Consider the following 22878-nt stretch of genomic DNA (forward strand, 5'->3'; position numbering starts at 1 on the left):
GCGTTCTGCGGACGGTTCCGCATCTCCTGCATCTCCCGCTCCTCCCGCTCCCGGCCATGGAGCACTCGCAGGTTGCCATCATCGGCAGGTAACGCCTCTCCTCTCCCGCAGCTGGGGGAAGCGGTCGGCAGCGCTCGGCGCCTCTGGGGACGGATGCCCGCGGCGTGCGAAGGGGCTCGGGCGCCGTCCCGACACGGCCCGGCCTGCGTGGTGGTGGGTTTGGTGACTCAGTGGCGGGTACGGCTCTGCTTCAGATGTCACCGCTGCTGTAGGCGTCGGATGTGTCGGCGAGGTGCTGGGTCGGTGCAGTCGGTGGGTTTTGGCCAGCTGCGGGGTCGTGCTGCTCCTGGATCTCGGGAACTGGGCGGGGATGCACCTGTTGGGCTCCTTAGAGTGCCTTTGCATAACGCCCTGACAGCCCTGTGCTACCATAAAACAAACAGCAAAAAAACATCCACGGCATCTCTACCGAAGCAAGTCGTTCTTGAGGTGCAGAGGACTGGTGGCCTTTTTCATTGCAATGCTTTGTGTGCGTAAGTGCAAGAGTGGAGAAATCCAAGCACAGCTTTAACGTCCTGTTTGCCAACTGTGTCAAGAAACTTGTAAGTTCCTCCGAGATGCTCCTGAAGTAATACTTAATTGCCACAAGATACAGCAATATTTCTGGCTTGTGTGGGAATGCATTGTTTCATGCTCTCATTGTGAGCTGAACCTGAAGTTCTTTACTTGAACGATGATCTGGAGGGGAGAGAAAACACGTGCCAGACAGTAGCAGTCTGCTGTACCTTGGTGTGGAAGTGTGGGCTGCAGCAAACTTCACTAGCAAGACCACTTGAAGCCTCAAGACATGAGTCTCTGTGCTGTTGTGTGACACTGACAAAAGTAGCTCTTACTGTTGGCACTTGGTAAACTTTTATTCCCCATGAGTGAAGGGTTGGGAAAGCTGGGCTCTTGCTCGCTGTGGCTGCTGTGGCAGTGTTGCACTGAAGGCAGAAAATGTGTTTCTGGTAGCACCCACAGAAGGTATGTGAGCGGATCTGGTCCTTAACACTTGATCTATCACTGGACTCAAAATAACAGTACTTAAAGTCTCAAAAAACATTGTCTTGGGGTCAAATATGGTAACATCAGGTTGTAATGATGCTGTTGTGTACAATGATGTAAGAGTGCAGGACTGATACCTACCATTGACTTATTTTGTGTTCTATGTAGTTCAAAAGAAAAAAACCCACAGACCTAAAAACCTGTATTGAAATAAACCTCTTTTTTTCTGTTGTTTTTGAAACATTGTTTTAAGAAAACTTAATTTAAGAGTGCAATCTAGAGAGATGATGCAAGTTTATAAAGATACTGGCAGCTCAGATTTACTTGTTTAAGGTTTAAGTGATTCAAGTTTTATAAATACTTGCTAGCCAGGAGACTACAGTAGCTTACAAACCTTGACCATACCTTACCTGTTCCATAAGTCTATTCTGTAACTTGCCTGAGAACTGAAGAGGTCTAGACTTACTACAATGAAAGTTCTGTGTTTTTACTTTTAAATGGTAGATTTTTAGTGAGACCTTACTGTCTGCTTAACAAGACTAAATGCAAAGCTTGACTTCTTTTTTTTGGTCCCAATTATTTCCACTTATTCATGCTATTTCCTGAAGCTTCCTGTTTTTATCCTTTTTTAAAATATATACTTAAACCAAAGGCTGAACACATTCCTGTTTTCTCTTCCTTCTTTTCTCATCTATCCTGCTGCTTTATCTCTGACTTTTGTTCCCTTTTTAATCTTTTATTGATGCCCTAGCGGCCTTACATTTTCCAGTTGCCAGAGATCACTTAAGTTTAATGCTGATAAGGTGATCTTGAAAATGACAGGAAATGCAAGTAATTATCAAAAGCCCCACTGTAACAGTCATGGGTATGGAGTTCTGATCTTGTCTCTACTATGGATTTTTTTTTTATTTTTAAATTTTTTTTTGTAATCTCAGGTTACTTAAGCTTGTGACACTGTGACTTGGGGCTTCCATTTGAAAAGGCTGATGCCTGCTATACATCTAACTAAGTTAAAACCTGCATTGTTTCAAGAGGCACGATAAAATTGTCGGTTACTACAAGTTTTCTCTATGTAGTGCTTAGTAATATGTTTTCACCAAAAGATGCAGACAGACTGTTCTGTGTGTATTCAGCATGTTAAAGTGCTTCATCTAAAAGTAAAGGTAGTGCTAGAGGTGGCTAGATGAAAAAGTAGTATCAAACCCATGGTTAGGTGAGGGCTTTTTCCCTTTTCATATGCTTATGGGTACTTTCTGAATTGCTGAGGGCCTGTGACTTTAGTAGCTGTTAGAAACTTTTGTTTTTTATCAATATCAACTTAACTTTTAATTGAATATTGAAGAGTCCAAGCTCTTTTTTCCTTTTTGCAGTGCTTGCAAGACATTCTTCCCCCAAATAAGTGCTATAAGTGCTAGTGTATGAATTGGCTGATATTTATTCTTTTTCTTTTCAGCGGACTCATTGGTCGCAGCTGGGCCATGGTGTTTGCTGCTGGAGGCTTCAAAGTGAAACTTTATGATATTGCACAACAGCAGCTAACAAGTGCACTGGAAAATATTCGGTAGGTCACCTGACTTGAAATGACCGGGGTTGTAATGAAACTGTGGAATTGCTGTAATTATGAACGAACAGCCATATCTTATTACGGGAGCATAGATTTTAAGCTTTGAAGAAGGCTTTAATTTAGAAATACAGGTCCTTTTAAGATCAGAAGGCCTGTGTTCCCAAGTGTCACTAACACCTGTGAAGAGAAATTTAATTCTTAACTGATTCAAGAGCTTAAGTTTATTTTTGTTTAATTATGCTTACCACCATTAGGTTATCTATAGGCTAAGTTTAAAATATACAAACATAAGAGTTTTTGCACAGAAAGGCAACAAAAACGCTTTCAGAGTTTCAGTGGGTTAAAATGGATTACTGAGGAGCTCTGCTACAGTTATTAGTATTTTTTAACTGGAGTTTTTTAAACTCTAAAAGTAATATTTTTGAGTCTTAGAAGAACAAGTTGCCGCTTTCACCAAAGATACAGGTACTAATCAGTTGTAGTTGAAGCTGAGAAGCATCTTTAGAGGGAGAACAAATTTGAGGGTGTGAACATGAGATCACTCACGCTGGTTCAGGCCAATAGTCCTCCAGCCCTCTTCTCTCACCCTGTGGCACTGTGACTAAAGCCCCACGCTTCACATATTACAAGAGCTACAAGTTAAAGTCTTGCCTGTGTGCACCCTGCCCCCAACCTTCAGTGCCTCAGTTGTAACTCTTTAGTTAATGTGTTTAGTAACTCTTAACTAGATTTCATCTAAGTATTTCTCTAACTGTCCCTTGAACCCATGTAAATCTTTCCATGGCCTCCTTGCCCAGGGACTTTGTGTTCTGCAGGTTTACTGCCTGCTGCATGAAGAGCTACTCCTTTTTGTTTGTTTTGAACCTGACACCTCAGTTGCTTTGATTGACCCCTAGTTCTTATGTTAGAAGGGATGGTATCTGATTGGGTATGCAGCCTCTTCTTGCTGGTCCTGGAAATACAGCTTTTATATGCGTGTGAGAGAGTGCATTTATAGAGTTGTTCTGTGCGCAACTTACGTTGCTTTATCAGCATTTAATGCTAACGTTCAGATTGCTTCACCATCAGCATCAACCTAAATGCATCAGCTCTCCCTTTTGATGCCCTGGAGTGACATGTCAGCTGGTGTGGGGTGTAAGGTGCACCTAAAAAAGGGTTATGCTGTGTTGCATCCTCATTTCTTTCTGTAACAGGGCTTAAAGCTAAAAAAATTACTTGAGAAGCCCCTTGTAGGTCAGTTCAGTTGTTGGAGTTCAGAAGTGAAGCAGTATGTGATATCTAGTGAGATTTGCTAGAAAAGGCTTGATAACAAAAGAAGAGGAAAATCTCTCTCTTACTTTTTTTTCTTTCCAGGTAGATGTTAGTCCAACCAAACATCTCTGTTGCATCTCTAGATGACAGATGCTTTTGGTTTTTTTCACAACTGCTGTCATAGGGATATGATAAGATTCTGGATTATTGTGGAGGTGGCAGTTTTACTAACTATGTTACTAAACTGTGTTACTTAACTATGTTATTAAACTATTTTACTAAACTTTTTTTACAAAACTTTTTTTACTAAGGACAGCATTTACCCCTAATTTTTTCTTTTTCTAATAAAACAATCACGGAATGAGGATTTTAGCCTTCCAAGGTTTTCAGCTTGAAAAAATGAAGCATAACGTGTCATGCATAATAGGATAGAGTACAATTTGAGTGGGTCTGTACTGTTCTGTGCCTGTATGTGCTGCCGTATAGGAGTTTGCAGAATCAAAAATGGGTAAGGTTGGAAGGGAGGTCATATAGCCCAACCTCCCTGCTCAAGCAGGGTTTCCTAGAGCATGTTAGATCCAGACAGCTTTTGAATATCTTCAGGGAAGAAGAGGCTGCAACTTGTCTGGACAATCTGTTGCAGTGCTTAGTCACCCTCACAGTGAAGAAGTGCTCCCTCATGTTCAGGTGGAACTTCTATTCCAGTTTCTGCCCATTGCCTCTCATTGTATTGCTTGGCACCACTGAGAAGAGCCTGGCTTCATCCTCATGACACCCTCCTTTCAGATACTTTAGACATTGTTTAGGTCCCCTCTGCTGTCTCTTCTTGAGCCTGAACAGGGCCAACTCCCTCAGGCTTTCCCTGTAAGAGACGTGCTCCACTCCCTTAATTACCTTTGTCACCCTCCACTGGATGTGCTCCAGGAACTCCATGTCTGTCCTGTACTGAGGAGCCTGGGCACACTGCTGGCTCATGGATAGCTTGTTGTCTACCAGGACCCCCAGGTTCTTTTCCACAGAGCTGCTTTCTATCAGGTCAGGCCCCAGCCTGTTGCTGGTGCATGGGGATATTCCTCCCCAGGTGCAGGATCCTGCACTTACCTTTGTTGAACTTCCACGTTGCCCATTTCTTTAGCCTACTGAGGCCCTTCTGAAGGGCAGCACAGCACTCTGGGGTATTGGCCACTACTCTCAGCTTTGTGTCATCAGTGAACTCTGTGGAGGCATCTGCCCCCTCATTCAAGTCATTGATAAGTTCAAGGCAAGTTCAGCTGAGTTCAAGGCAGGTTTTGCCTTTTACGTAAGGTGTTCTTAACTCAATTTATAATTAACTTGTGTATCTTGGCTGTTGTAACATTCTAGTTAAAAAACCTGGTCTCAGGACAGCATAGTTTTTGTGATAAGAATACAAACTATGCAGCTTCTTCAACCACTATTTTAATGATTGTATCTATCAAAATATGGTTAAACTTGAACTTCTTTGCACTGATTTCATAGCACACAACCTGCAGTAAATCACACTGATGTGCTGCTTCCGTGAGAGCTGGAGCTTCAGTAGGTAATGGGGACTCATAGAGAACAGCAGCTCCTGACTGAGCCAGCTGATGACTCTTTCCCTGGACTTGCTGTGATTTGCTCTCCTTTTTGCCTCCAAATAGCTAATACTTTTAGGGAAGTTTCTAGGCTTAGAGGCTTTTGTGGTTTATTTTGTTTTAGTATTGGAATGTATTTAGCAGAAAGGTTTCCCAGCATAAACTTGTCAGTTCTGATGCCAAGATGCCAAAAGGATTAAATGCCCTAAATTGTTAGATGCCCTAACCAGTGAACGTACTTAGGTCACTAGATTTGGAGACAGCACTGATCTTCAGAAAACAAGAAGTGACTTGTAATGAGTTGCAAACTCTACTCAAACTCTCCAGTATTCATGACAGTGTGTTTACCATGGAAAAACATAATGACCATAATTGCTTTTCCTGTTACCAAGTCTTTGCTCTCGTTGGAGCATCCAGTTTGTGAAGTGCCAGTGTAGACATTCTGAGAGTGCTGTGGCTGGAAAACAGTTTATGTGTGTGATAGCTTCAGGTGATCTCAGAACTTTGATTGGTTTTGTGCATCAGCACACTCGTATACTGTGTCCCAGCTCTTCTGTAGTCCTTTGCTTTGTACCTCTTCAAAGCTGTGTCAAAGGCACATGGGCATCTGTTCCTCTTTAGTGTACTGCTGTTGCTATAGGTGAAGTGCATTTGACAGCTCTGGACCTCTCTTGTCTGGACATATACATACTTTAGTGATTCAGCTTGTACTGTTGTTTCAAGAAGACTTCATGGGTGTTGACTTTTCCATGGTGATGTGTTGTGTTTTTGCCTTTGGGGAAAGCAGGAAGAGGAAAGTGTTTGCTAATGCTTTCAGATGGCCAATTGCAATTGAGTCTTAGCAGCTTACTGTCTGGCCATTTTATCTGTGAACAGTGGCCTAGTCCCTGTGTCAGAGGCTCTCAGTTACCTGCTTGTTCTTTTGTGTCTCAGATGAGATATATGGGACCAGTGATGTTTTGGTTTGTTGGTTTGGGTATCAGCCAGCACTAGGTTGTAGTGCTATGACTGGTTAATGGATCTAGTCTTCAGCCAACAGTGGCTGGCTAAACTTGTAAAGAACAGTATTGGTGTTTTCTTCTCTTCCTTTCCTTCTTGCTGGTGTGGGCAATATATTTGTGATTAGGTGGTCTTTAATCTTGTATGTACTTGCTTATTGCAACAGTATGTGCTGAATACTGTGACTTCCCAGTAGTAGCTATGGGCAAAAGTGAGGCAAGTGGGGCGTGAATAAGATGAGTTAAGTGTTAGCATTGCTTGCAGGGTCCTCCTGTAAAGACTCAGAGTAGGAGTTGTAACCAAGAGCATTCCAGGCATTTTATGTGATCTGCAGTGTTCCTAAAGATTGGGTGCCTTAACCTGAAGCAAATTCTGGCCCAGTTCCATGAGTACTGTTGACATGGGGAGACAGGTACAACAGTAAAACTCTGGAGGTAAATAAAGGTGTGGGCTCTAAAAGGAAGTAGTATTTTCTCATGGACATTAATTTTTCAAAGACCTTACAGGTATTGAGTGAAACTCTCCAAGCTGTGTGCACGATACAGCTGCAGAGTGAAGTCTTGTGCTGTGCGCTAAGGACGTGGCTGCAATGACCTCAGTCTCTGGTCATCCTAGGGACGAGCCCGTAAAAGTCTAGGCTGCCTTGAATAAAAAGCCATCCACTAGAGGTCAGTGGTGCACTGTTGTATGTACAAACTGGTCTGGTTTCTACCTTAATGTATAAGTGTCAGGGAACACTCTCTTACTTTTCCCACACTTTTGTGGCAGTGTAATAGCTTAGGGGAATACCAAGATGTATTAGCATTTGGAAGACTTAAAATTCGTTTGTGGAACAAACCAACCAAAATGTCAATAAGTATATTGTCAAAGGGTTGCCAAAGAAGAGCATTTACTGGGAAGGAAAGCCAAAATTAAAGTAAAGCACGTATTCCCTACAACTATACTAATTTAAATAAATAGCTAACATGAAGATTAGTGATATTAGCAGGAAGATTTTTGTTGAGGGATAAACAAAAATCCAGCCTTAAGTTGCAGAGGATAAAGATGGTAGTTTTGCAGATTAATTAAGAAATGGTATCAGTGCACAGTGTAGTGTGTAATGGCTTATGAAAGAGAAGGTGAATTGACAGGATGATTACCGGTGGCAGAGAAGGAAAGATACAGAACAGGAGACAGGTGCTACAAACTTCTGTGAGAGCTTGAGGAAGAAAAATAAAAGCTTGATCTCTTAGTCTATGACTCTAGCTTTTTTTGAGTCCCTCAGTTAGCAGTCATGTACTGTTATTATGGAGAACCAGAGTGGATGAGATAAATGTTGTATTGCATAGAAGCTGAATAAGAACTTGACCTCCTTCTTCCAAGAAGGAAATAATTCCGTTGTGGTCTCTTCAAACTGAAATTTGTTTGGTTGGATTTTTTGGGGGGGTTTTGGTGTGTTTTGTTTTTTTTTTTTTTTCTAAGCAATATATATAGCCTATGAACAAGAGTATGCTGTATTTGGGCAAGAGCACATGGAAAATGAACTTCAGACGAATCAATAGTTAAGACTTTTTGTCTCCTTATCTTGCCTCACAATGTGTGAGGTAGCTAGGAGTTTGGATACTCTATGTTAGGTGCATCCATTTTTTTGCAAATGAAGCACTGGCACCTTTAGTGTTCTAGAAACCTTAAGTGTTGGGTGAAGTTTCTGCCTAGCAAGCTGTAGTGTATGTACCTTGTGAGCTTGGGAAATGGAGTTGAAGATTCCTGCTTCCTAATTCTTGCCATGCAAATTGCTTAAGAGGTAGAATTGTGTGCTTTCCAGCCATTCATTTGCTGTGTCAGTAAGAAACTAAATGGGGAATTCCTCCAGACACTTGATGGATTTCCTGCTGATTTCTGTGGCTTTGCCTAGGGAGGGATGTGTGCTTGAGCACATTTTATTAATATTCTTTTTCTACCTTGAAGTGCTCTTAAACAGAACTTACGAAAAGGAATTTCTGGCTTCTTTAGCTTTGGATAGGAAAGGTCTAGGCTTTTGAGTCTAGATCTGTATTTGAGAAAAGAGGCAGAAAGATATTTGTGGAACTCTTCATCAGTTTTGGACTGCATAACTTGGTAAAAATAATTTTAGTGCCAAGTCTAAGGGACTTCAGGGAAGCAAGCAGGACAGACCTGAGCAGTGTCTAAAAAGCATATGACTCTTGGCTTGGTTTTCCAGTTTAGAATTAATTGAACCTTTTCAAAACTCTTGTCCAATCTAAACGAAATGGATTGTCTAATGGTTTACCAAGGTGTGCTCTGCCTCAAAGAGTAAAATATCATTGTCCATGATCATCCACTACAAAAATAAAGAGGAAGTATTAGGACTTGCAGTATGGAAATGATTAGTTAGAGTTAATTGCTGAAGAGATTAATTGAAGAGGAGAAAGTTAATGCCGGTATTAGTTAGCACCGCGTGTGTGCGTACATGTGGATATTTGGTGGTGGTTTTATTTTTCCCAGTCTGGAATATAGGTGTATATTCTGGCTTGTAAGGTGCACTTCAACAGAACTTCAAACTGAACCTCTGCTGACATCTTACCTGCTCCCAAGTTATTTGAAATACTTTGAGTTTAATGTGCAAAGTCCATAGTGACCTGAATGCGTGTAATTTTTAGTGGGGCTGCTCTCAGGATAACATATTGCTGCAAAGCTATTTTGTTTGCTGGGAAACAAATGTTCTCTTTTCTGATACTTGGTGTAGGAGAAAGGATATCAGAATAACTTGCAGAGCTGTGGGTGTTTATAACCTCTTAATAAAGCCATGATACAACTAGTATAACCTATATTTGCTCTATTTTCTTGGATACAGCACAACCACATGGATGCTGAAGTAAAATTCTGATTCTTTGGAATTGAATGATAGATATAGTGAGCCAGTTCAAGCTAAAGATCGGAGGGCTTGGTGAATCTTGGCTGAGGTGTGACTTGCTTCTGTATAGTTGAATAGGAACTGGATTATCTTTAAATAAATCCCAGCAAATTTTCATCTTTGACTTCGGAATACTATGGTCTAAATTCTCATTCTGAACTATTTTCTCTTGGGATGGAAAATAGGTAATTCCAATGTAAGACAAGATGGATTGCCTACTTGGATGTCTAAAAAACATCAGACAAATGCACCTGAAACAATTGTTCCTTCTCTAAAAGAGAGCTGAAGATGGTTGTTTCAGGTGTGCGTGTTGACAGAGTAGGTGAGATGAATCTCAACCATTTTGTTCAGGACAGTCTGGAAGAGGAAGCTTAATATTTTTGTTTGACCTATGTCAACAATACTTGTTGAGAGGAAAGAGTTCTAAATAAAAGGATGGTTTGACAAAGTGTGAGTGCATTATCACACATTGCTCAGCAGATGGTCTGAAAGGTGTAGAGAGAAAAAGAGGCAGTGTGATGTAAGTCCTCTCCCTTCTCAGTTCACTTAAATGCTGCTTGAAAAGTGTAGACACCTCCTACAGCTTCACTAAGCAGCTGAGATCTGGGATCCACTTGCTCCCTGTCTGTGTGCTTAGGATTGCTGGTGGCTGCAGTGGTGTCATTGGCAGGCAGTGAGGAAGGTCTGCCCCAGGGTGTAAGAGCTGGAATGGAGAAGCGGCCTGGGGCTGATGTTATCCTGACCCTGGGACTGGCTGCCTGTGCTGCTTCATAAGAATAGTGTCTGTCTGACTGCTGTAGATTGTGACAAACATGTATATCCCCTGAGTCTCTAGGTACAAAGATAAATTCAGTGTTACTGTCTGGATGCTTTGAGGGAACTGGGTGGGTGTATAAAGGTCTGAGGTGTGACTGGGAGTGGAGATTGTCTGGGCCGATATAAGTAAGTTCTTCCCATTGAATGTGTACTGTTCTGTAAAGCCCCTCATGAAGACTGTCACGTGTGCTTCAGCGCCACTGTCACTTACAAAACACATGATGGATCACTGGTTATTTCTATATTCAGGTATGATTTGTGTAGTACAAAAATACACTTTTTCTATACCTTTTTTTTTTTTAATCACTACAGCTTTTCTACCCTCCGAGTGGCAAGGGCAGTTTATTTATCATGTAAAAAGGCATCCAAATAGAAGCCAATGCTTCAAAACTAGGTTGGTAGGGAGAATAAAGGGATTTTTGCCCTGCCACTATTCATGAGTTCAATTTCCTCCTGTATTCAGGATGAGCAGTTTTTGCTGAATAATAACCAAAGGCTCAGAGGAATTCTGGCTTGAGGTAACTGAACAGATTTAAGCATGATAATGGCTACACCAAATACCTTTAGGTTGATTGCAATCAGACATTTTAATCCCACTTAATTTCTGTGGTAATTGTTCCTCAAAGTGACTTATAGTGGTTTTGAAAAATAGCTTGCTTGCTCTGGATGTTTGAGGGCTTCAGACTGTAGAGACTTCTACTGAGAAGGTAAAAGCAATGTGTGTAAAAGTGACCACCTAGCAGTGGTGTGTACTCAAACATTCATTTCAAGCTTTGGCCACTCAATTTAAGAAGTACTTGAATTTTTTGACATTTGCTCTGTTAGTTACATATTAAAAAAAAAAAAAACAAACATGTAATGATACAGGTTTTTTAGGAAGGGCTCCTGACTGTGTGTAATGTATTTATTTATTTATGTACAGTTAAAGAGCTGTTCCTACAAAGAGGCAATCCTGCATCTAGGAGTAGATCTTAGAGCTGTCTCTTCTTGAAGAGAAGAAAAAAAACCACCTTATAAAAGGGGGGAGCAAAGGGAAGCCACTGAAATTAACCTTTATATTTTTGGCTCTGAATATATGCAGTGGCATGGCAAATAGCATAGTACTACTGGTTTGTTAAGAAGCTTTTTAAAAAATTAATGGTGGCTTAACAATTATAAAGTATTGAAATGTGTCTGTGTTGTTTCTGTCAGCAACCAAATGAAAGAGATGGAGAAGTCGGGATTCCTGAAAGGATCATCTAGTGCGGAACAGCAGTTTGCTCTCATTAGCATTTGTACAGACCTGAAGGCAGCAGTAGAGGGTGCTACTTTCATTCAGGTAAGCAAAGATTTGCCACCTCCTAGCAAACAGTTCAGAAAGATGATCAAAAACTGTGCTATGTTCTTTCTAGCCTTGTGTCCTGACATGGGAGATCATGCCTCTTTGCAGGATTTTCCTACTCGAGACTCCTTGCAAGTTTCTCTGAGTTATGTTGGGAGAGGCTGGCAACTAAGCTGAGAGGGAATTGCTGACCTCCGTATATAACAGGCACAGTACCTGTTAGAAAGATGAATGTAAGGTGCAGGTGGGCAGGAGATTCTTGGGGGAGAAATTATCTCTTAGGGAACATCACACATTCTTGAGCTGAAACTAAAACATGTCTCTTCCTGTCCTGGTGTCTATGAAGGAAGGGAATATGACTATGTCTGTGGTGACTTTTATTCTGACTGTGAAGGGAGTACTGTAGCTGAACACTGCTATCTCAGAGTTGAAGTATTAAAAACAGGGTAAATATATAGGCTTGGAATGTGTGCTGCTAAGTAAAATTGGAATGGGACACAAGCTGAAGTACTAGACCTGATAGTTTGTGGCTGCTATTAATATGCTCACTGGATTGGGCACAGTTTTGGGAATAGGTGAATCTGAGACCATTTCTGGGATAAGGTCTGAATGAGTTTTTGTTAGGATTGGCATCTTCTACCCTGCATGGTCCCCCAGTATAGTTCCAGTGTTGTACCATTAGCTTCAGCTAGTGGTTACACTCTTTCAGTAAATCTCACAGTCTGTTTAGATCCAACACAACCCTAATATCAAATCAAACTGAAAGGGGGTAGACTCCTAGACCTTCTCTTCCTCACAATTTGGTGAGGTGGAGGGGGAGAGAATGGGAGGCAGGGCAAAGCTTCACACAGAAGTCAAGGTGTGAATGTACTCTAGATTTTTACAGTCGTATACTGTTTTGTGTTCACATCTTTTGGTCCTGAGCATTCCTCTTTGTGCATTTTGAAGAAAGAAGAGAAAACATTTTTTTCAATTATTCTATCAGCAAATTGTGAGAAGGTGCCTTATTTTCACAAATTAACAATCCTACATGGCCATGTCCATTTGAGTACCATATCAACTTCGGGAAGGCTGCCTTTCTGGTTTCCATTAATCTTGTAGTTCTTCTTGTTTTCTTTTGCTCTTTCAAGCATTACTACCTGGTTTATCTGTATGGCGTCTCTGCTTTCTCTGCATGCTACCTGTAAGGATCTGATCCTTCTTAATGCCAATTTTGCATCTCTTTAGCATCCTCGCTTCTTTTTACCATCTTCTTTTGAAGCTGAACACAGCTGTGGTGGAGTTCTTGGCTCTTGTTGCTTCAACAGAAATGTTTAGTCCAACGCCGTTGGTCCTGTTAGAGAGGGTCTTTGGCTGTAAGATTTTTGAACATGCCACTTCAGATTAAATTGAGGGCAGCATCCTTTCGCACCGCCATCAGTTGATCTATGAAATGGGCATTGAGCAAATGTTGCAAAATCAAAGTAATTTTGAGTTGGAAAGGATCAGTGGAAGTCATCTGGCCCAACCCACTCACATCATCTTGCTCAGGATTTGTGCAGTTGAGTTTTGGATAAACACTTCTGGTCTCTTTGGGTAACTTGCTACAATGTTAATTACCCTCATTGTGCAACTTCTTTCCCAATACCAAATTGGAATTTTTATTTTTGCAGCTTCAGTCTCTTGCCTCTTGTCCTCCACGCGGACCTCAGAGAGTGTGTTCCATTCAGGTAGTTGAAGACAGCAGTGTTGTGTTGATAGTCTCCGAACAGCAACATTGTACCTTGAGCTTTTTGGTACTATTTTATGTTCCCTTAGCCCTCTTGATGTCTCTTAACATGTAGTTGTTATGTATATAAATAAAAATAAACTAAATTGCTGCAGCATGCCCATGGATAACAAATTGTACATGTGAAACATGGCTGGCACTATTTAAGTCAGCTCATCAAACCATAGCATTAAATTTTAGTTTGATTCAAAGTGTTAACTGATACACAATGGAAGTGGGCAGGCAACTTATTTGAATTAGTCTTTAATTTTCTCTTTATAGGAGAGTGATGGAATATAATGAAAGAATCTTGATTCTAGACTCACAACCTTATTTCAGCAACGAGCAGATTACTTTCTGGCTGAACCGTATTAGACTTCAGAAACATTGCCTAGCGTAGCTGAACCTGGAAGGACAAAATGTATTAACTGTAACTTATGAAGGCAAGTGTACTGACTTTGATTACTTAAAAAATAAGGTATTGGTTGCATTAATGTTAGTTGAATGTAGAAGACTCAATTTTCTTGCTTAATGGTATAACTTACTGATTAACTTGTTGGAAAACTCCCATGAGAACTGCATTTCTTTACCCTGGATTTCGGGTGGTTAAATCTTAACTTCTTTTCAAATTTTGGCCTTTGTAAGATAAGTCTACTTCAAGCTTTAAAAATTTTCTTGGATGTTTGCACTCCATGAGTAAATTCTTCAGGTAGTTACCTTCTGTGTAATTTTCATGGGACATAACACAGGTGGGATGATGCAGTAAAAAGTGGAACTTCTTAAATTCTATTAGTGAAGATATAGAAGTGAAAAAGGTGCAAGAAATCATTAGGACTCAGTAAGAAGAAAATTTGTAATTGTAATGTGACAAACCTTTAAAAACGAAGTATGTCTTGATGCATATTTTTATATATTCCCTCTCCTGACATTCTCATGAAGTAACTTGTCTTGATTAGTGTGCTTTGCATCAACTTCAGAAGGAAGTTAGTCCATGTTTTGCAAGCTCTTCTGTCACTAGAAGCTTTAATTCTGAAATAAGTTTTCCATCAGCTGAAAACTCCATGAGACAGATTAATGGATATGTTTATACTATAATGTCCCTGGCATGGGACTATCATGGGTGAGGTAAATGTTTCTTAATATCATTCTCTTAGATTTCCTGCATAAATATGTGATGACTTTCGTCTTTTATTCTTGTGTGACTATTGGGTACCGAACATCTTACTATGTCTTTCTATATTAAAACCACCTCTAAGTGCATGTATGTCTATTTTCTAAATAATATAAACTGAATAGAAGTCGGTGTATGGTCTCTTGCCACAACGTTAGTAAAACAAAACCAGTTAAATGGAACAATTTGCTAACTGAATAATAAAGTTTACTGGTTCTTAGAGGAAGATAAGGTGACTAACTATTGGTGAGATCTTACTCTCAACACCTGAGTTGCTGTGTATTCTGGTGAGTTGTGAGGGCTGGCCGGGCTAATTGCAGATGGACGGAGGAGGTGGCTGAGATGTGCACTCCAAACCTCTCAGTTGTGCTGTGACGTGGGACAGAGCAGACTGGGCAAGGGAATTAAATTAAGCTTTTAACTTATACCTTGTGTTCTTGAGGTATTTATCCTTTTCACTTTTAAAAGAACTCTGTTCTAAAAGCCTTTGAACAGTATCTTTATCTCCTGCCCCCCCTCCTTTAAAAGAAGAGGGGTTATGGGATAGTGGGGGGATTGTATCCTACCCCGTTACATCTGCAGGCTCTCTTGAGCTGGTGATGATAACACTAATAGATCTTCAACCTGGTGTCTTTTAGATACTGCTGGCTTGTTCATCTCTCCCAGTTAGACATATTTAGAAAAACAGTGTTAACAGCTTTCAAAAAGCCTGGTGGTGCCTCAGAATGCAAAACCAGCTTTGACTTTGGAGCTCTGGCAGTAGATGTCTCATGTCTCTGGTTATAAAAATTAGTTTTTTTCACTATCTGGTACCAATTTCTATCCCTAGCTTTTGTTTTGCTTTCCTGATGGCTTTCAAGAACCCCTTTACTTCTGAGAATGAGGAAATACCTGCAGACAGTGATTGAAGCTGTCTTCAGCTGCCCTGAGCTCGTAGGCTAGAAGACCATACCGGTTTGGAAGCTGTGTTAGTGTTTCTACCTCTGTAGAAACAAAACTGCTGGAAGGCAGAGTGTGCAAGCATTGCAGTAATATGGCTTCTTCTGGATTGAGCCCTGGACAGACAAACATGGGTCTATTTACTTTCAGCTGGGTAAATATAACCTTAGGCCTGGCTTTACCCTACTTATCCTAAACACTAGCCTGAGGCACCAGAAGTTGTGTTTTGGCTTCTGAGGGAACAGGTTTTAAGCATGTGACCTGACTTGCTGTCTCTGTAGATGTTTTGAGAAAACTCTTCCCCATTTTAGGATTTGAAATGATCTGATCTCAAGGACTTGCTGTGAAACATTTTATCAAGTCAGTGTTTGAGTTGAGCTGAAGGATGATGTTTAGCTAAAGAGCTTGCCAGTGTCACTGCAGTGGTGTTGCTGCTGAATAGACTTATGTCCTTCCAAACTTCCTAACATTCATTCTCCGTCTATTCTCTGCATATAACAGCTGGTATTGTCTGCCATTACAGTCTTGAATATGGTTTTGGTCCCTATTTCAGAAGGTTGTCATTGCCAAAACTGTCATCCTGCCTAACAATTAATCTTGCTCTTCAGATTCTCTTTCAGTGCTCCCTGGTCTCTTTTCTGGGGCTGTATTATGTTTCCACTGCCTTTCCTAGATCACTTTCCCTGTTTTCTCAGGGTGGATGGGATCAGGGTAGAAGAAAACAGAGAAGATCTAGTTCTTTGAGATGTGGGGAGGAGATGTCAGTCAAGAAAGCAGTAAGATCTCAAGGAGGTTGAGGGAGCAAAAAGGATCTTCATCTGTAGCAGCTTGATGATCTTGTCTGTCTTTTGAAAGTTTTACAGGACATGCAAACATCATGGAAAAAGATGGATCTCTTCATGCTGTGATACTAACATGAGGTGAAGCAAAATGTCTTCATTTGTTGTATTTGTTTTAAACAAAAAGCCACCCACTTCCCTCCCACCCAACCCTCCCAAATCTATGAGTTTGACTTTAGAAAATGTAGTTCTGAAAACTAGTACTTCCTCAAATCCTGTTTTGTGTTTTCTGGTAAACATTGAACAGATACTTGTAATTCAGTCTTTTATTCTGAACGGTATAAAATTGCAGTAACTTGATATTTTTATTGCTCATGTTCTTTAACAGAGTATGTTTCTGAACTGCAGGAAAGTACTAAATGTTTCCATCCAAACGCTGGATTTTACCTCACCAAAATGTTGTTTACTGGTACAGTATCATGTGGTAGACAGTCTTTCATGTCACTCAAGAGGTAGTGATTTGAGAAGCATCAGATTTCACACTGGTATGAGCTCATATATTCAAGACAAATAAGAAGTTATCACTTCAGATCTAAAGTGATTTATAGCCCTAATTTTTTTTTTTTAATTAGATTAGCCTGAAATTGCTGGTGCTTTAACTATTGCCTTTACAACTGCTCCATAATAAGCTTACTGATCTACTGTCCTTTTAGTTGCTGGGTTTGAATTCTGTTAAAGCTCTCCTGAATATGAACTTAATTCTGTTGTAAAAGCCATGCACTTGTAGATTTGCTCTAAGACATTTTTATAACTATGGTTTGAATGGAAATTTAAACAGGTTTAAATGCTGTAAATAAGAGTTAAACTTGATTGGGGGTCTGTGTGTCCCCGCCAGCCCCCAGTGCTCTGTTCCTCAGCAGAACAGTGTTTGAGAAAACCCTACACCTTTATCAGAAGGTTCACCTTTACCTTTGCTGCCATACTGGCTACTGAGTTACGCAAAATCAGGCTGGAAGGGACTGTAGAGGTTACTTAGGCCAACCTCGGGCCAAAGTCAGGCAGGATCAATCATACCTAGACAACTGTGTGTCCAAAATGTGTTAACCTGTTCCTAAAATCCTCTTGTGGTGTGATTCCTTCTCCTCTCATGTTAAGCATTTTACTTCAGTGCATACAGAACTCGTAGAAAATCTTTAACGTCCCAGGACGTGAAGCCTGCATACCTTTATTTTATTAATATTTTTTATAATTGTGTCACATGGTGATAATGTGGCCCTGTCATTCCTGATAAAGGGCCAGTCTGCTTTTCAGTTAAAGGAGCTGCTGTCCTTATCATGCTTTCTTACCTTTGGTTTACAGGACAGCAGTGGTTAGTAAGATAGTTCAGTTTCTAAGTAAAAGTCTTGGTTGACAAGGCTGTGTGGCTTGTTTTGGGCTAACCAGAGTTGGTTTGCATCTAAGGAGTCTTTTGTTGCCTAAGATATTTTTGTTAATGATCTGGTATTTGGACATGTGCTTGAAACCATCTTGGAGGAAGCTGTGTACCCACTTAAGTGGAACGATTATCTCTAAAGGGGGAAAGAGGCAGACAACCTGATGAGCTTCTGTTCTCCTGTGTGTATCCCACTGGATTTGGTTTCTGCATCACCTCCATGGGTTTCAGTGTTTTTGTGGTGGTTCATTTTGGTTTGAGTTTTTTTTCTCTCCTTCTTCCTCATTTTAACTGATCAAAATGCTGACACTGCAGTGAAAGGTGTGCAGTAGCAGCCTGGGGACTTCCTTCAATCACAGCTGTGTGTATGTGTCTCATCCCAAACCCATGCAGTGGTGAACAAGAGTGTGTGTGTCTCTTGGCCAGCTGCTGTCCCTGCTTTTAACCTGAGATGAGGGTAACAGCACTTTATAAAAGGAGACTGAAGTAAATATGTTTTCCCATCACCATCTTTGCAGTTTGAAATAATGAATTTTTATTTGTCACCTTAATTAATGTTTTGGTATACTGTTAGATCCACATGCTATCCATCTTTAAAATGCCTCAGTTTGAAACTATTTTCAGGGGGGACCATGAAGGAAAAGCCCAAAATATTTGAAGACAAGTATTTGTAATGATTTGCCAAACCTACTCAGTGTATGAAAAAATTAGATGTTTGAGCTAAGTTGTAATGCTTAACAAAAATATCAGAAGAAAAATTGATATTCTGATTTAATAATTTATTCTGATATTAAAAATACAGTTCTATATGTCTGCTTGTTTCAGTAGCTGAACTCCAAAACTCTGCAGTCAAAATGTCACATTTTTTGATTGCAGATGGTATAGTTCCCCGGGTTCGTGTGTGTGACTCTTGTTTGCTGTGTAGAGTTCACTTCAGTGGAAAACAAAAGAAGAAAGCTCCAGTTTCCTTAATAGAAGGTGCATTGAATGGAAATATACACCTAAACTCTGCAGGAGCAGACATGTCAATACAAAAGCCTAAATAGAAATAACAATAATAATAATAATAATAATAATAATAATAATAATAATAATGACTTAAATAGTAGTGAGCACTTTAAACACTATTTGACTTAAAATATAATTTGACTTTGATACGGATTCAATAAAGTGGTGGTAATGACAGAAGCACAGCAGTCTGTATGCAAGATGGAGCAAACAAATGCAATCTTGTAACCTCAACTTTGACAGTGATATTGGGGGAAACAGAACTGGTTGTAAAATTGCAGGGTTTAGTTTGCAGAGAGCTTATTGTAACATATGTACTTCTTTCAACTAGGCTTTTACAAGAATTATTATTTTTTTTAATTTATTTTTAGATGTGGTAAAATTCTATGGATTGTATATTCTATGTTGTATTTGACTGTACAGTTGCTATCTATAGATAGTAATAGTGATTTGAAATCTGTATTTCATTTAATTGAATTTGCAGGTCTCTTCTTCAGGTATTTTTAATGTTTATCCTAAATTCAGGTTATCTCTATAAAAATCCACAGGTCCCAGGTTTTTGTAGGTTTATGTTAATCAGGCTTTGTTTTAGAAATACAAGTTTGGAAGTGACTTGTTTGAAAATAAAACAGTTATGCCTGTCTCTTCTGAAGTTCTTTTTCTAGTGGATTATAACTATAGAAGATAATGGAAGTATTTGTAGAATTGTATTAGGCACCAAAACTTTCAGAAAAGCTGCTTTTCTCAGATGCAGAACTCTTTGTCTCCTAATCCTGTGAAGATCTTTATATTCCTACAAAAAGCTGGATATAATGTGGTTCCTGTTGCAGGAGTGCTGACAGTCTGTGTCAAGCTTGTGAGATAGTTTGGTGCTTTGGAAACTGCTGCTACATCCTCATTCTATGAGAAGAGACAATTGCTGTCACTTGACTCTGGGAACTGTTCTACAAAAGTGCCTGAAAATTGTCAGCTAAATCACAGCACTGAAAAGCTGAGGCTGCCTAAAATGCTCTAAGCTATATGTGTATAAACAGACAAGCAGAGGCAGGGCTTCTGGCGCATTTGGATATCCTCACTTAACTGCGGAAGGTGAAGAGCATCCTGTTGCGGTCAGACTGGTTATGACTTTTAAGCAGTTTCCCTACTACTTGAAACCCTATTGAATTTATTGGGAAGAGGGAAGTCGCAGAACTCTTGAAAATAATTTTCTACCTTAGTTACGGTTAGGGGAAGGCTACAGAATGCTCTTGCATGACAGTGAAGTGCAGCTTTTGGGGCTTAGGTGGTGCAAGGCGAAGATTGGAGGGGAACTTGGGTGCTTGTTCCATGATGTGAGCTAGGATGGACAGAGCTCTGCCCTCATTTGGTTGAGGGAGCCACTTGAGTGCTTATGGGTCAGGATTAACAGGACCACCACCAAGATATTGTGGTAGATGTCTGCTAGACTTCAGACAACTAGAAGTCGTCTCACATTCACAGACTCATGTTTTCATGGTGGGGCATCAACCCCATTAATATCCGATGGTGCGACAGCACAGCAGAGCACAAAGAATTCAGGAGGATTCTGGAATGTGTTCGTTTGACTTCCCAACACAGGTGATTGAGGAACAGAAGAGAGAATATGTTTGTGCTGGATCTCATACAAACAACGAAGAGCTGGTTGGAGATGTGAAAGTCAGGGGGAAGTCTTGCCTATAGTGACCATGAGATGGTGAAGTTGAGGATCCCGAGAGGAGAAGCAAGACAAAAAGTGGGGTCACAGCCCTTGACTTCAGGGGAGACAACTTTGGCCTATTCAGGCCAAAATCTGCTTGGAGGAATCCCATGGTATGGGATACAGTCCTGGAACGAAGAGGAGTCTAGGATAGCTCAAGATAGATCAATCTTCACTTGTGGGAATTTATATTATCATAAATCTTCATATTAAGATTGCCAGGGAAGAAATGCTTTCTTGATTAGATTTTGAATTTGCAGCAGCCAGAATCTAGTAAGGAGGTAGGAACTCATCATTGCGCAACTGTGTCTCAGACTTCTTTATTCAGCAATTCCTTGTGCTGGTGACTACCATCAGGCTCCATACTCACTACTGAGAAGGCCCCATGTGTGCCCTGTGACAGCATCCCCAGATGATCTAACAGAAAGTGACTTGCTTGTTGCTGAATGGTTGCTAATGTTTTCCCTTCTGCATGCTAGTTTAAATATGTGACTTTCATCTTATGTGTTACCATGTTTGTGGAGACGGTATCACTTGTTTTAGGGCCATACCACTGTATTGCAGTGCTTTGCTTGAGGCCGTGCTTCACTTCTTTTGCCTTCCAGTACTAATAAATCGCTTGGCAGCGATTCTTATTGCTAAACACCTAGGAAAAGGTATTTTGCAAGATAGTGTTTTGGAGAGTGTTTTCCCAGAAAGTACAGGTGAGTTGCTATCTTGGCACATTTGAGAATGGGTGGGAAGAACCTGACTAGATGCCAACATTTAAATATAGATAAATGAAGCTGTGCACTTAAATGAGTGTGGGTGCGTGTGGAGCACAGATGGTGGATAGCATGGTGAGAAAGGCCTATACAGAAGCAAAGAGACACTGGATTTAAACACATAAAACTCCCTAGCTTTCCATATACACGCATTCCAGGAGTTGTGTCATATGAGTGCAACTTTTTAATTAGGGGCAACTAGACCTCGATCACCTTGTCAGGGTATCATTGTTAGCTAGGGGAGTGCGTCTAGTACGTGTTGATCTTTGTGTAACTCTTTTAAGAGTTCATACGCTGGTCAAGTAACTCCTATGTGTTCTCTGAACATGTATTTGAATAGTGTAATGCCTGTTACTTTTAACCTTTAAGCCTTTAATTCAGTACAACTCTTCCAGGAAGTGGGTTTTAAAAGTTAGCAACTGTCATGTTTTGATTAGGCTGTTAAGTCTAATAAAGTTTAAATTGGAAGTCAGATTAGTAGCAACCTTGTTTAAGTGATCGGTCCTTGGAAAGGTTCACTGCAAACGAGAAGTATGATCTTCCCTAAGAAAAGGGCACAGAAATATACAGTGTCACTTAAAATGCGGGGAGGTGCATGTAACCTTTTTGCACTGATTGTTTGAGAGAGACTGTGGCAGCTTTAAAACCGTATCTTACCTGCTCTCTGTTTGATCTTTTCTTTCTCAGGGTAAACAGAGTAGCTTCAGACCTCTCCAGGCTCCATAACTGACAGCAAGTGAGGTTCCTATTTAATGAATTGTTTAGAGTTTAATTTTCCCCGTGTTCTTTAGGGAATTGGTGTCTCTGAGAAAATAATGGCATGCTTGAGAACAGAAACTTTATTGCAGTGGTCCAACAACCTGAAAACAATTGTGACACTATACAAGAAACTTCAAGCAAATGGCCCATTCAGAAACCTTACGTAACCATGGCAGGTTTGAGTTTCCAGCAGATTTGAGTTTGCCTTTTTGATTATCATCTGATGTGAGAGCAGGCTTAGAATTTCAAGTTCACAAACCTATTCAGAACAGCTCTTTTATTAGCTTGAACAGTATCTGCAGAGTTCTCGTCATCTTTGGCTTTGCTAAAAGAAACTATTTAAACCTAACCAACAAGCAGGGATTCTGGAACTATGAGCAGAGTATCATTTTGTTTAGATAAGACCGTCTAATACTTTGGGCTCTATCTGGAGTTCTTAAATGACCCTGTTTATTTCTTTTGCATCATGGAACCTTTAGTGCCATTCCATGAAACTTATTTTTTAAGACTTCAAATTACTTTTAACCCCTTCACTCAGTTAAAAACTGTAGCTCTGGGTATTCCTGACACTGAGGCTGTCTGAAGCTGAAGATATTAAATGTAAATTTTGGATTATGTCAAATGTGTGGCCTTTTTCCCTGCTCCCATGTGCATTTCAGCATAACAGGAAAGAGAGAATGAAGTACTGACAGGTGGGAGAAGGTTAGAGCTGGAAAAGAGTGGGTATTTTCTGTGTTTTAAGGGGAAAGCTGAGGTTTTGCAACTTTGGGATGCTGTTTGGGTTTTTTTAAAACCCTTCCAAAAAACCCAGAAAACAAACTGGCTTTGATCTCTTGATTGTGGGATCCACTGTAGTTACTCTCTCATGTCCTTGCTGCTCTCAGACTAGTGGACTTCTGCGTTCTCTCCTTCAGGCAGCTTCTGGAAATAACTTTGGAAATCTAGTTACTGTAGATTGTGGCTCTTGGCTCATACATGTGAAATTTCACACAATACTGTAGAGCTGAAGATGCTCAGTAGCTTTGGGAGAAGTTTTGATAGCATGCATTCTACTTCAGAAATCTTCCTCACACTTGAAATATTTA

The 22878-nt window shown here is 40.3% G+C and overlaps 1 protein-coding gene across 1 annotated transcript in view; it reads left to right on the forward strand.

Annotated features, from left to right (window-relative positions):
* The window catches only part of CRYL1 (crystallin lambda 1), a 48445-nt gene continuing 25567 nt past the window's right edge, over window positions 1-22878 (forward strand). Inside the window, exons 1-3 of the mRNA XM_027884517.1 lie at window positions 1-88; window positions 2498-2605; window positions 11351-11477. Coding sequence (XP_027740318.1) covers window positions 57-88; window positions 2498-2605; window positions 11351-11477 — 267 coding nt within the window. The 5' untranslated portion in view covers window positions 1-56. The remainder of the gene's footprint in view (window positions 89-2497; window positions 2606-11350; window positions 11478-22878) is intronic.

Source organism: Empidonax traillii, unplaced genomic scaffold (genome assembly GCF_003031625.1).
Source record: "Empidonax traillii isolate 1590-97213 ecotype Southwest subspecies unplaced genomic scaffold, ASM303162v1 scaffold9:size3134949, whole genome shotgun sequence".
Lineage (NCBI taxonomy): Eukaryota > Metazoa > Chordata > Aves > Passeriformes > Tyrannidae > Empidonax > Empidonax traillii.